Source organism: Podarcis melisellensis, assembly GCF_964234715.1.
Source record: "Podarcis melisellensis genome assembly, chromosome: 1".
Taxonomy (NCBI): domain Eukaryota; kingdom Metazoa; phylum Chordata; class Lepidosauria; order Squamata; family Lacertidae; genus Podarcis; species Podarcis melisellensis.
Window position 1 is genome coordinate 97,654,039 of NC_138528.1, and position 15,666 is coordinate 97,669,704.

The 15,666-nt window shown below is 39.9% G+C and overlaps 1 protein-coding gene across 3 annotated transcripts in view; it reads right to left on the reverse strand.

Moving 5' to 3' along the window:
- LRP1B (LDL receptor related protein 1B) overlaps window positions 1–15,666 on the reverse strand; it is a 744,879-nt gene that overhangs the window by 233,915 nt on the left and 495,298 nt on the right. For all 3 annotated transcript variants that reach the window (XM_081928170.1, XM_081928171.1, XM_081928169.1), the window contains one exon: window positions 493–715. In XM_081928170.1, the coding sequence (XP_081784296.1) occupies window positions 493–715 (223 nt within the window). The remainder of the gene's footprint in view (window positions 1–492; window positions 716–15,666) is intronic.

The following is a 15,666-nucleotide window of genomic DNA, read 5'->3' on the forward strand; positions in this document are numbered from 1 at the left end:
CACATGAGCTTCACTGTATGCTCACTTTGCGAATTAGTTCACACCATTAGATTATTTGAAATTACTCTGAGGAGCAAAACTGTATGGGGTCCAAGAGATGAAAAGCCACTTACTTCCATCACATACCTGGGCTGTGTATTATGCATGCTCATTTCTCACGCTACTACAGTTTTGTTTACTACAATTTAAAAACCTGCATTTCTGGGTCTTGAGTTTGCCAGTTTCAGGAAGTCCATGCTGAATTGATATTGAATCACATTTTCACCACAAATGCTCAAAAAACCATGTAGAATTTAGTATACAGTGGTAGCCAGGCAGTCAACACTTGCCTCACTTATAGGCTCACGTTGTTGTTTGCTAAAAATTATGAAACAGTCTTTTTGTAAAGTCTTTCAGTGGACACAATAATTGCCATTAGGAAATGCTAAAACTATGAACATTCACAATACATGCATACACACATGTAAGTATATATGGAAACATAGTACTTACAAGTCGTCCTTTGATTATCGTGTGTCTGTTGTGTCCCTGGTAGTCAACAACTTCTACAGAGTCCAGATAAACATCTACCCAGTAAACGTATTTACTGATCAGGTCTAGAGTAAGGGCAGTAGGCTGCTCGATTTTAGATACTACTATCCTTGTTCTGTTCATCCCATCCATGTCACATCTCTCAATTTTAGCAACATTCCCATAGTCGGTAAAGAAGAGTTTTCTGTGAAATAATATTAAGGCACATTTTAAAAATTACACATTTTTGACAGGAAGCAAAACCACAAGGTTTATTCCCTGAAAGAAAAGTTCTCTCTCTTAAATTAGTATTTAAATATATTAACTTTTAGAAGAATAGCTGTTTCAACCTATTTTTAGGGGGGGGGGAATAAAGGTGCAATCCAAACTCCTCCTTCTTGCCAGTGAGGCTTTGCATCCATGGAATCAGTAGCAGAAGGTGAGAGGGGCAGCGTGAACTGGCCAAAATTGGGCCTCATGATGTTGCATGACGGCAATGGGACTGGCTTGGATCCACGCGATTCTGGGTTGGTTTAATTCCATCCCCAGCACATCCTTGGAACAAGGCCTTTCACTGGCTACAATCAGTGGGCAGCCCATTTAACGTCACTCCCACCTGCACATTTGGCAAGGCCAAAGCCAGAGTGCTGCATAAAAAACTCATGCTTGCATCAGTTTGGTAGTGGTGGCCAGCAGATGGTCAGCTCAGATGGGAATGTTCAGCAGAGGGCCACTTCCACCTAATCCAACCTCACCCGCCCCCAGTCCAGAAAAAGGAGGGTGTAAGTATAAGTCTAAGTTAGTGTAAGTTAGTGCCACAATAAAACAGCCTTTTAAGATGCTAAAATACTTTTCATTGTTTTTAAACCTTGGCAGCTCATAAATTGCAATATTAATGGATATCAAAATGTTAAAAAAACCCAACCTAGTTATGGTATTCAACTTTTACTCAGAGTAGAACCATTGAAATGAAAGAACATTACTGTTAGGAGTATTAACTTCAAGGGATCTTCTCTGAGTAAAAGTTGAATACCAACCTAGATAACAAAAATTATAACGATTCTACTTTATGTTTACAGAAGAATGACTGTTACAATCTTGAATACTGAAAAGTTTATTCCATAATTTTTTTGGGTTAATTTTTTATACCGTCATTCCTCAAAGTAAATGGCGGCAGTGTATATGAGGTAAATGATTTTCACAGCCTTTGAAGTAGGTTAGACTAAGAGAAAATTAGTCGCCTGAGGTCGTACAATATACTTCCTAGTTAAAAAGAGTTTTGAACTCCCACCTCCACAACCCTTTCTTATACAACAGCAATATATGTTACAAAAATGCAGAAAATAGACACATCAATGTTGTTGATAGTGGAAAATAGATAATTTGAGGCTAAATACAAAAGACAGAGAGATACCAGACCAAAGCTATGCATGACTTATTTAGGCTCAACTGACAATGTTGTCCTCATGCATATTCAGAACACAAAAATTAAATTATGGCTTTGTGAATATAGTTTTCAGTAGTACAGAGCAGCAGAACAGCAAAGTAATTAAGCAGCTGGAAAAGTAAATGTGAGCTATTGACAAATAATACATGCAGAAGTAATCCAGAGTTCATGACTATCTCATCTTTCGCAAAGAGTAACATCTCACAGAAGGCACACTATTGACACATTAGTCTTATCCATTTTGAAAGAGAGAGAAAAAAACTGCTAAGCCTTGAAAAAGCTCTACTGCATTTATCTCTCAATAGATTTGACTCACTGATTCATTCAGTATAAGACTAACAAGAATCTATCAAACGTACCTCCAAAGCTTCTAAGCCTGATATTTGATTAGCAACCACTATGTTTAGTAAACACAAATCAATTTCAATTAGCCTGACAATATTTTAACAAGATTACTTTCTCATGAGACTAAATTACATTTGTAAATAGAAGACCAACTTGCCATGACTTTTAACACTATAAAGAATAATCCGATTTCGAGAGACTGAATGTTATAATATTGCTGTGCAAATCAATGAGATGATTTTCCAGTAAAGGGCTGCTAACTACTAGAATTTGAAGAAAAGACCTGAGTTGATGATGATTAAGTATTTTTTAAGTTAGTAGGATTTAGCCAATCTAAATATTGTGTCATCCCACCAAGGGCATGATCCAGTTAAAGTTAAGTACTTGTAAATCCCATCGATTTCAGTTAGAGAGACTTAAGAATGCACTTTGCAGAATCAGACCGTAAGTCCAGTAAAGGTCAATGGTTTTCTTCAAACTGTGTTCAGAGGAACTCTGGGGTTCTTTGGAAATTTATCTGAGTTTCCACAGTTACGATCAGTAATGATGGAAAAGCTTTTCTTAAAGGCTGCTTGCTACTATTGATCTAGAGATGATGGCAATGGTGGACTTGCCAGTACTCCACATGAATGTATTATGCAATCTAGAACATGCCCCAGAATTCTCTGCAACATTCAGAGGTCTTTTTTTGTTTTGTTTTTTGTTTTTGTTTGCAAATGGTCATGGATTCCCCAATAGACAAGATATTGTGAAATTATTCCTAGAGAGTAGAAATTTGACACCCATTTTCCTCCGCAGCTAACACCTGTGTTATTTGAAAGATGTCACTAAGTATACTTATAATTACTGGAGTAAAGTGCTGCATCTATGTGGACAATTTAAGTGGTTGGAACATGTAAAACAGGTCTCAAGCACAACTTATGACTTGGACAAATCTCGAAAACAAATTTCATAGACAGACAAGGCTATAGACTAGGTTTAGCAGACATTTTCACACTGAAGTATCACAGATGGCTGTGGTTTCATTCCGGATATGGCAAGTGGCCATGAATTTGTTAATTACTGGAAACAAATCTGGTTTACTACAGTGTTATTTATGATTGTTATTTTCTACACTTATCCCTTCCAAACTGAATAATGCAATGAAACATGAAGCAGAGGGTAGAAGAGGAAATAACAACGTAAGTTATGTTATAAAATGTGTCTCCTCTTTTTACTCATCAACGGCACTAAGAGCAGACTACAAAATATGAGAAAATACAGCAACAAAAATATACAACAGAAGCTACCATTTGCTAATTTTTGTTCTGTTTAGTTCTGGGCTGAACCTTTTTGGTTGACTTTTCTTTTGCCATTGAGGAGAAGACCAAATATGGTCCTAAAGAGTTAGTCACCTGATACGAACAAGGGGTCCAGTCTTAAAACATTTTTGAAGCACACAGAGACAGAGCGCTGTAAGGCTCTATACATGCAAGGTCTGAGCACCTGCTGGAGTGACTGTTCACTACACTGGCTTGGAGCCTTAGGCCACCCCATACAAAAAGGGTGAGTATAACCCCCTTGCAAATTTCTTTGAAGATTTCCCACTCCTCCTCAAATTGTCCTCCAATTTTGTTGAGGACAAATGAACAGGAAAGTTATGGAGCAATTTTTAGCCCTCTGTGATTTTTGTTGCTGAAATACTGCTTTTGTCAACGTTAGTGACAAAGCCTCCTGCTGTCTAGCATCTTGTGCATAGTCGGAAAAGCCTGCAATCAATACATCTTCTGAAGAACAACTGCATCGTTCATTAACTTTGTTTGCTCTCTCAATCACCTTCATTATCATCAATAAGGGTCACAAGTTCTCATTATACATTTTATGAAGCCTGAATGGATATCAATGTAACTAACATCTTATTAATAACAACATTCCCTTTTCATATCTTGGGAAATTGCTAACATAACTGAAGCTGCAGTCCTATATATGGTTACCTGGGAGTGACCCCTACTGAACACAGATGGACTCACTTGGAACAGTAAACATGCAAGGCTTTGTTCATCCTGGAAAGGAAATCTTTTAAATAAAAACTTCAGGATATTTTAAAATTATTTTCAATTTTATATTTAAGTTGTTCAAAATAGCTTGGATCTTTTCATAGGAGACAAAAACAACCTGTATGTTTGTTGAATTTATGGCTACTTGCCAGAATATGCAGAATGTTTGGTGGTGATTATTTTTCTCATGTTCCACATACCATTTTAAGAAAGTACAATTTTTCCAGTTTCTGATTAAAATAAGACCGTCATTTTAGAGACCAGATGAATTAAAGGAATATAGCAAGCTTTCACAGTAGATTTCTAAGATGGCAGGAGGTTAAGTTCTGACTCTATAGGTATTTATACACCTGCTAAGGAGCAAGTATCCTTTTCAAGCACTGAGTGGTCACAAAGGTATATACACATCAGTTAGGTTCTGGAAGAAGAGAATGAATGAATGAATGAATGAATGAATGAACAGATGATAAAAAATTAAAAAGCAAAATGCAAAACTGACTGGCTGCAGCTTATTTGAACGACTGGTTTCAGATGTCCTTCAATGCATTTTAGGAAGATGATGATGAAAGATACCTAGCCTAACACAAAATGAAAGAGCTTATCTGTGTGGGCTTTCCCTTCTGCATAGTATAGCTTTGTTCTCACACAAGGTCTAGATCTTTTGCCCCACTATTGGATGTTAAGTGTCTAACAGTGTACAGTGGTACCTCGGGTTAAGTACTTAATTCCTTCCGGAGGTCCGTACTTAACCTGAAACTGTTCTTAACCTGAAGCACCACTTTAGCTAATGGGGCCTCCTGCTGCTGCCGCGCCGCTGGAGCACGATTTCTGTTCTCATCCTGAAGCAAAGTTCTTAACCTGAAGCACTATTTCTGGCTTAGTGGAGTCTGTAACCTGAAGCGTATGTAACCTGAAGCATATGTAACCCGAGGTACCACTGTACTAACTACTAATATGACACAGGTAGCTAATAAAGTAAATCACATGGACACTTGCTATGTTGCTGAAACTTGAGGTTTGGCAGCTTTCTGTGTTCCATAATGCAAACAGCATGGGACCCTAGTATTCTCATGCCACAATGGCTAAACCATTCATCTTCAGTAAGGAGATTAACTGCAATCCTATACACGTTTACATGGCGGAAACTTCAATTGAGCTCTACAGAACTTCCTTTTGAGTAGATGTGTATAGGATTGCACAGTAAAGACAGTATAATCCTGAAATATTGTCACATTCTGCAATGATGAAATTTATTACTGCTTCATCTGCTAATCTATCTAAATATAAATGAATGCCCTTTAAACTTAAACAATGCAATTAGCTCGAGCAGTTCTTGATATACTACAGCTACACCTTCCAGTTTCTTTCAGTTCTAAATAAAAGAGAAAAGGAAGGAAAATTGGGTTTCAGATATTTTATGAAATTGGTACAGTGGTACCTGGAGCTTAAAAATACGTAATGACGGCACCAGGAAAGCCTCCTTGGGGAGAGCATTCCACAAGCCAGGAACCACCACAGAAATGACCTGTTCTTGTGTTGCCACCCTCTGGACTTCTTGCAGAGCAGACACACAAAGAAGGGCCTCAGATGATGATCACAGCATCTGGGTCAAATGGGGAGAGGTGGTCCATGTTGTCTTCTTCTTCTTCTTTGGCGATCACTCATGGTCCTTGAGGTATTGCAGTCCTGACCCTGTTTTACAACAGATGCCCTCAATTTCCCTCTCATGGTACCTGACAAACAGGCTTTCTTGTTTTCACCACTAGGACCACTGAGAGACGCCTTTTCCAATTTTAAACACATAGAGCCACCACTATCCATATTCTAAAACCTTATTCTGAACACATGGGCAATTCAAATGTATAGTATCATAAAGGTGAAAGAGTCATAACTCAGCTCTCCTTTGAGCAATTCAATAGCATTAGGAAGAACAGCTGCATGGAGGATAGGATCCGCTAAGTAAAGCTATGTTATACAACTCTAGATTTCTAATTTAATATATGTATTAAAGATTCAAGAGTTTCAAGGGATTCAAGGGAGAATTGCAGTTAGCATTAGAATAAAAAGATAGAACAATGTTGCTTAGCTAACCATTACATTCTAAAATGATTTCTCAGTGTTTTACCAGTCTGAATATAGTAGTCTTCTGAATATGGATGGAGATAAACTTTTTTATGTGGTAACTGTGGGAATCCAATCATGTCATGTATCATGTTTTTGTTTTGTTTTTCATGTGCACATGGATGGAAATACTTTGCATACGGTGGAGTTAATAACAATAACCCAGAGTTTTCTCCAACCTGCTGTCCTTCAGATGTTTTGGTCCAGAGTTCCCATCATATGGGCCAATGGAAATGCAGCCTGGGACCAATGTAAAATGTGGTCCTAAATATTCAGAAGGCATTAAATGGTTGAAGGCTGCTCTAAAAGATCTAATTATGAGGAAGCATTTTTCCTCCTGGAACCAGGAACATAGAATACATATGGAAATCTGCCTTGGGGCATATGGGTGACAGGAGGGGAGACATGTTTAAAAGTAAAGAGAAGAGGAGGGTTCATATTATATACGTATATATGTTCAACCTAGTCAAAATATTTAAAAGCTGACAAAATTAATTGGTGATTTATAACAAAGCTAACCCCTTCCTCGTGTTGATATTGGTATCTCTCCATTTTTAGAAAGTGTGGTAATGCCAGCATTACTAGCAGATGAAGAAACAGCCGTGCCATTAGTATACACTGCCTATTCACAGCAGAAACAGTTCAAATATGCTACAAATATTTATCCTGCAATCCATGGGGAAAGATCCAGGATTTAGAGAAACGAAAGTTTTGTAAAAAATAATAATTATTTCCTTACAAGACCCCCACACCGTTATAAAAACATTACAGTTGGGGGTGGAGGTAGAGTTCTACCTAGGCATACTATAATGTGGGAGAAATTTTGGTGAGGAGGCAGCAGTCACAGGAGCAACATACGTTTAGAAGGAAGAACACAATTCAAAGTGTTGGGGCTGACCTTTAAAGCCCTAAACAGCCTCAGTCCAGTATATCTGAAAGAGCGTTCTACCCGGACACTGAGGTCCAGTGCCGAGGGTCTTCCAGCGGTTCCCTCACTGCGAGAAGCAAAGCTACAGGGAACCAGGCAGAGGGCCTTCTCAGTAGTGGCACCCGCCCTGTGGAACACCCTCCCACCAGATGTCAAAGAAATAAACAACTACCAGACTTTTAGAAGACATCTGAAGGCAGCCCTGTTTAGGGAAGCTTTTAATGTTTGATGCATTACTGTATTTTAATATTTTGCTGGAAGCCGCCCAGAGTGGCTGGGGAAGCCCAGCCAGATGGGTGGGGTATAAATAATAAATTATTGCTGTTGTTGTTGTTGTCTCAGCATGGGAATCACAGCAGCAAGCAACAAGGAACTCCTCCAGTGGCGAGGGAGGGAACTAAGCTCCATCCAGGAGCAGGTGTTGAGGGGAGAGAGAATGATGAGGAAAGTCTCGACCCTCCTATGCTAGGACCCGGAGACTCACCAAGACCTCTCTGAAGCAAAGATAAGGTTGTGAGGCTCTGAAAGCACTCATAAATTGGCTGCTGCAATCCAGGAGAAACTGCAAAATAAGATAGATGTCAGAGTGCCCTTCTCATGTGTATTCTGACAAGCTGCTTCAAAAGCATTCACAGAATTTCTCTCTCAGATACCTTTTTCCCAATCTTCCAAAAAATGAAGACACGCTGCTACACTTGAGCACAAGAGATGCCAACAAACCTCAGTAGGTTTGGACCCTGATTTCTCACTTAAAGAAAGGTGCAAGCATTGAGATGAATTCTGGCATAACCCACATGAGCTACCCACAGACAGAAGAGAGCAGGCAATAGTCTCTCTTGCCTGTGGGCATACAGAACTAGCAAAAGCAGCTGAGGATCACAGAGCCTTGCCATCATGGTGCAGGAGGAATATCTTGGCTGTGTGAACGATTTCAGGCATCTAAAGATCATAGAACTTTGCAAGCTTCTACAGTTTCCAGCTTTTAAAGGCAAACCTGCCTAATTTGCATTCCTTGTGGCAAAACAAGAACCGAAGCACATCAGTCTTCCAAAATTTGCACTTCTCTAAATTTTGCAAGACATATCCTAAAGTAATGTATGCATATATTTAGTGAAAATGAGGTACAAAATGCATCATCTTAGGGGACACTGCTTTGTAAAAAAGTGTGCATTAGGCAGAATTGCATAGAATCATCCCTGCATTGCAGAGGTTGGACTAGATAATCCCTGAGTTCTCCTCCAAGTCTATGATTCTACTTAAGAGAAATTAGCACTAACATGCTAATTACTTTTCATTATTTCTCTCTCTCTCTCTCTCTCTCTCTCACACACACACACACACACACACACACACACACAGGGAGGGAGGGAGGGAGGGAGGGAGGGAGGGAGGCAATCTTGGAAGCAGGCCTCTGGGCTCTTGCTCTAATTCTTTTTTTTAGTATATAGCAGTATCCCTGGTAACGGGGTTAAGTTTAATTAATGTCATTTCTTTTTCCATTTAAACCAGGTAAAGATCAATAGATGTGATTAATACTTTTCATGGTTGCAAAGTTTTAATGTAAATTAGTGCAAATTTTATTAATGTGTACCTAGAAGCTAATTTGGAAGTAATAGTATTACAATTCAATATTCTGCCTTGCTGGCTTGCAAACACATTTCTTTCTGCCTTCTCCTTTTGCTTCTGTCTTAAGTAACAGAAAAGAATCAGTCAGGCTTGAAAAAAAGATCTGGCAGAAACCAAATGATCCATTATATATCTAGGAAACAGTAAGTCTCTACCAGTCAGTCTGACAGCTCTTGTTAGAAAACTACAGAACAATCTGCAATAACATTGTCTGCATGAGCCAAATGATTGTTAAGGCTTAAATAATTTCACTTTGAAATGAATTAGTATACACCCAATCTGATCATAAGCCATTTAAATGAAGGGCTTTATTTAGCCACAGAATAAGGGCAACACCAGGCAATAATTAGGCTTGCTTCTTGTACAGCATTAGCCAGTAGAGGTCCAGATATCTGCCTAATGTGTTCCCCCAGCTCTGACCTGGAGGAAGATCCAGTTTAAACTATGCTATCATTCAGAGCTTATCCACACTTACTTTTCCTCTGCTCTTTCCAGACATGGTCTCTGTTTTATACCTTCATTTCTGAACACCCTTTCTTTTGCTCCAGAGCTTTCCCCACAAAAACCTACTCTTTAAAGCTCAAGTAGGGCAAATGGCAACTTGCGGAAAACCTGAACTGACATTTGCTCTGATTGAGTGGTTAAAAAATGTGTTTTCACAGGGAAAGCTTATGGGGGAAAATATATATATATAAAATACACATGTGGACAGGAAGCTTTTAAGCAATTGTGGATAAGCCTCAGTCTTTTCTGTCTCCTAGAATGCCTTACCATAGGATTAAATAATACACAATCTATCATAAGAGCCTGCTCGATCAGGCCAATAAACCATCTGCTCCAGCATCCTGTTCTCACAGTGGCCAGTCAGATACCTGTGGGCATAGGAGCCAACTCCTAGGGGCTGAGGTTCCTCCCCCCCACCCATTAAAATATTTGAGGGGGCCAGCTCCCTCCCCCCAAAAAAACACAGGCACTGCAATTCAAATGGTATGTGTGCAGGGTTGATTATGCAGGGTGGAGATTACCTGCCTCTCCCCCCATATTTTATTCAAGTTGGCATCCTTGCCTGTGGGACTCTTCCCTCTGGCTGTTTCCAGCAACTATCACTTCATTCATTGGCTGAGCAGAATACTGGCAGGCTTGATTCTCACAATACAATTGGACAGAAGAACGTCTCCACATTTTGCCTTATATTTCAGATTCTGTAACTGCGAATCTGGGGCAGCTGGTGGCCTAAATAGAACAGGGTTTGGGTTTTTTAAGGCTAACACGCAGAGGAGAGAAACCTTGTTATCCTTGAGATCCTTGGAGGAAAGATAGAGTATAAATGTAATAATATTAATAAATATATTTTCCTATATGTCTCATCTCCTTACCAGTCCCATGCACATTTTGTGATTTTCCTCCTGATATTGTAACCTGCACTTACTCAACATTTGACCAAATTTCACCCCCCGCCAAAAAATGGGGTGGAATTCACCTCACAAACCCTGTCAGCTGAAGCCCTGCACAAGGACTTCTGTTTACACCATAGGGCTTTCCCCCTCTCATCCCGCTGCCCTACAATTGGCTTGGTGTGTGTGTGTGTGTGTGTCAAAAGAACACACAGAACAATGTGGGGGGGGGGGGAGATCATTCCGTCTTGCAAACAGCAATGCTTGCGTAGACAGAACATTGGTAACAATGCGGCATTGAATTCTACCTATTTTATACGTTTTAAACATTTTCCTTGACCTAACACAACAAATAATTCGGTTTGTCACAGTACAAATGGAGAAATATTTTCCCTGAAGCCATCACATCATTAGACAGAAGAAAAATACACACCTCTTGTCAACTTCACAAAGCCACTCATCACACATTGGAAATAAACTGCTTCTTATCCTTTCCATCTCAAGTGTGGCACAAACTATCCTCAAACTTTCTACTCTGACACTGTCAAGTTTTGAATCAGTCCACTGAACCATTTTTTAACTATAAGCCATAGAAAATCTGCCCCCTGATTTCTCATTATAATGGCAGGATGTGATTCAGCTGACTCATTCTTAACATTGGGCCACAACTGTGACCCTATAATTCAGGTTGTTTTTGTGTAACTTTTAGAACTTTCTCATATAAACTCTTCAAAAATTGTCAATTTTGTTGGAGGTAAATAGATTCACCTATGACTTTCTGGATTCACAGTGGTAACCTATAGGCCAAAAGGTTTCATATCCCATTACTAATCCTCTGAGTCAGAATCCAGTCACTGGTTGAAGACTTTCTTTTTGATAGCCTTAGGTTTTATATGTGTGTGTGTGTGTCTCACAAAGCCTAACACCATGCCTCTCAGCAACAGAATAGGATCATTAAAGAGCTTTTTCAAATGCCTCTGATATGAATGTGGAAAAATCAGTTGGTTGCTATGATTTTTTTACTTTATTAGTTTTTTTTATTGCTTTTACACAATGAAGCACTATTAAACTTCTGCTATGAGTGAATGAAAATAGGATTCTTTGTTTTGGAGAGAGAAAAATACATTTTCCCCAAGAATGAGTCACCCATTTAATTATGCAGCAAGAGAGGGCAAATTACCTTATTCCTGCATAGTGCAAGCTGAAGTATTAAAATGGCCTGGAAGCTGTAAAGATATTTAGGTAATCAAAAGCTTGGATATGTGGCTGCTGATGGCGTAAGGGTGATCAGAGTACAGTCACACAAGTGTTATTTCCACCATGTCTTTTCCTACTTGTTCAAATCCTGGGTGCAGGAGTTGCTTAATGCATTTTGAGAAATGTGTTTTGCATGGAAGTCCATCACACACAAAAAACAAATGCAACCCCTCTCCAAAAATCAACACCTATAGCAAAAAAGAAGAAGAAGAAGAAGAAGAAGAAGAAGAAGAAGAAGAAGAAGAAGAAGAAGAAGAAGAAGAAGCAGCAGCAGCAGCAGCAGCAGCAGCAGCAGCAGCAGCAGCAGCAGCAATTGTTTGAATTCACACTTAGGCTATGATTTAAAGCCTTGCAACTACATTGTTTAAGTGGGTTGAGAAGGATGTGAAATAGTGGTCAGTGTCTTACCCACCACCATAGGGGTTGGTCTAGCCCCGCTGCTGCTACAATGCCACAAAAGATAAAATATGATGATATATAAAAATGCACCATGTGAAAAACACTGTATTGTCCAAGCTACTGCTCGTGTCAGGGTCATGACTAGGGATGCAAGAGCAGTGGTGGCTGCTGTGCATTGGGGCTGGTAGGGAAGAAGGCTAAGAGACCAACAGCAGGTAGAGTCAATGCAAGAGAAAAACAGCTAATTCTAGTTTTTTGGGTTTTTTCTCCATCCTCCTTGATGCCACAAGGGCAATACCAAACTGAAACAGGAAGAAGTTCAACTGGCTTTAAGACGGCAGGCAGGGAGATGGGGGGCTGAGTGAGACTATGGTTGGCTAGGCAGTGCTTCCACTGTGGAAGAGGAAATCATATAAAAGGAGTGAAATCTGTCTACCCCTAATCTTAAGGCATCTCTTCTTTCAAACTCAATCCCTTGGCCAACTGCTGAAAAATGTTGGTGAGATGCATCATTCTGAAAGCCAACTATCTTTCATTTCTATATATTTTTGTTAACATGCTATACATATTAGATGTCTAGCTTTTAATGAACACACTGTCCCATTTATTACTCTTCAATGAAGTAATGATGAAAATTATTTCAAATGTTGATTGTATCACAAAATTTATTCTCTTACTTCTGTAATTGAGCCACAAATGTAGTTGCTGATAAATGATTTTCCATGGCTACCAAAATGCTCAATACCAGGTCAAGTTTGTGGTCGTTTATCATTTATTTATTGCTTTCTTCCCTTGATGAAACTGCATTAAAAAGCAGGCTTTGTTCAGTACACCTCAAAACCGAAATGCTTTTTTGTACATATTTGAAGATATCACATAACAAAGCCTCTCCTCCTTCCGGAGGGGAGGGGTTGTGACCGTTCGGCCCCCTGCCCTCTCACCATCACTGGCGCGCCACGCCCCCTTTTGGGTATTCCGTTAAAGGAATCCGGCAGTCGTGGATCCTGTCTGATGCCCTGTGTGGCAGGGGGCCATGGCACGACCCTCGGTGACATTAGGGAAGAGCTTATAGTTGTATTTGCATCAACGGGCTCCCCCTACTGGTGGTTAACCCCTCAGCAGACTCACCCCTCTCCGAGTGGGTGGAGTCAAATTGTCCGTGGTCCAATGCCTAAGCCAATACCTTCTCACATGCTGTGATCAATAAAGTTGTGGCCTTTTCTTGCCCATTAACCTAATATACTGTGTCCACGTGTCTTCATTCCCCAAGTGGGGATTGGGTCCTCAAATCACAACTTGATAATTTTAAACTTTGCATGCCAGTTAGTGCAGACAGAACCTTACTCGTTAATGCAAGACAAGGTTCACATGCAACCCTTTGTGTGCATAGGTAGGCATGGAAAAGAAAGAAGATGCAAACTCAGTCCAAAATAAAGCAAACAATTTGGACCGCAATGTGTGGTGGAAGAGCAAATGTTCTCTAAATCTGCTGTTTTTGAGCTGACACCTTGGGTGGTGCATCAGCACTAGAATAACAGGGCACAAATGATACAATCACAATAAGAATAGTGCGGAAGGATGAAGAGTGCTGTAGCTGGTGCTGAACATTTCGCAACAGGAATAACATGGGAGAAGATACACAAGGGCTGAACACCCTGAACACAGATACAAGCTGTCTCTACATGTGCACAAGGTTTATGTGAAAGACTGTGCAGCTCAACTCAGACAATACATTCATTGAATGCTACATGTAACTATGAGTTTACAGCTCAACTATTTGTGTGCAGTTGTTGAATGTTACATCAGAACACACACACACACAGCAATGGAGACTGTGGCACCACCAACTGTGGCCTATTAGGTTTGAGATCACAGTATTATTGCTGCTAGTGTTGGCACCGGCAATGTATCACACTGTCAGTAACACAGGTAACTGAGACAGGTTGCCAAGCCCATTCAAAGAGATGGGACCAACATATTGAAACGATACAAGGTTTGTAGTCTGGATACAGTCAGTCAGGGCATCTTCTGCCAAAAAGAAGGGAGAGTAGCCTGATTCCTCACCTCTTAATCTAGTATGCTGAATGCTTGAAAATCAGTTGTGCTAACTGAGCCTTTCCTCTCTTTTCATTTAATCAAGTGAATAAGGATTTGGGAAGCCATATTCATGTGATGGTTTAAACTGTCACATATTTTACTGGGTTGTTTAAAGCTTTCTTCATATTGTGACAGACCTTGCCATTGCCTTTCCATCTTAATGTTGCAGCTTTCAGTGGGAAAGCGGCTAGTTATCTGCGAAAGCTCTCACATGAAAATATTAACATTCATCACGAACAGGTTGTTAAGGAACCTGAGTTCATTCTCAAAAGTATCTCATGGTACCACTCCCACTCATTCATATAGCAGACAGAAGTAGTCAATGAAAATTGGCTGGAGCATGGGTTGGCAAACTAAGGCCTGCAGGCCAGGTGAGGCCCAATGGCCTTCAGGATACGGCCCACGGACGGTCCGGAAATCGCTGTGTGGATTGCCAGCACACACATTCTTTTCCTCTCCCTCCCTTTCTCTCACATGGCAACAGTGGTGCCGCCTCCTCCCTCCCTGCTCCTGGCTTCTCCCCACCCTACCTAGAGGAGGAAGTGGGCTGGGCTTTGTTGGTGCCATCAGTAGCAGCGCTCGAGCGGCCGCCATTTTAAGCAGCTCCTCTATGGAGCCCTTTCACGCACCACTCATTGTCCCGCCGCCACCAGCCCCTGCCGCTCGCAAGACACAGGGCTGGAGTAAGTGGTATTAAGACTATACTCTACGGGCATAGTTGTCCTGCACAAGATTAGGCAAGTAATTTTGTCTTGTATCTTCATTTTTAAAGATGCGAAGAAAACAGACTTAAGCTTAGTTTATAAACATAAATAAGGCTTAGCAGATCAGAGGTGAAATATGGTCCCCAGACTGATAGATGGCCCACTCATTCACCAGTATATTTGGACAAATGTGCTTTAAAAAAATAATGACATTTTGAGAAGCTTGAGTCGTTGAATCCTTGGTGTTTTAACTTAAATTATTTCAAATACAATTTATTTCATAAAATCAACAATTCTGAATTATCACTGCTATTTGTGAGTTGTCTTTATTCTACTAACATTAACTTGAAGGTATGCATAATGAACAGGAGCTTTCTCCACACCCATAATACATTTTATTAATATAAAAATAAATTATAAAAACATTATTTTGCCTTGATATTTTATGACCTATGCTAGACTAAATGTCAGCAAAAGTTGGCATTTGAAAGCCTGTCTCATCCATCTTTTTCAGAAAATGCTACAATAAACATCATTATAAAGGATTATGTTAAACTAATCACAAATCTGAAATTTGCCAGTGCTTCGAATGTCATATGCAGAATGGGAACACACATAAGGCCACACACAGAAGCACAGATTTTTATCAAAAGTTTGTGACCCTGGTTATTTTTTATTTTTAAGTGATAAGTGATGAAAGCACTTCCAATTTGGCATTTGGAACACAGGTAAAATTCTTGTTGGTCTTGCAGAACCATATCATCTTAATCAATATGCCTTCATTCGGTATTATGCTTTACAA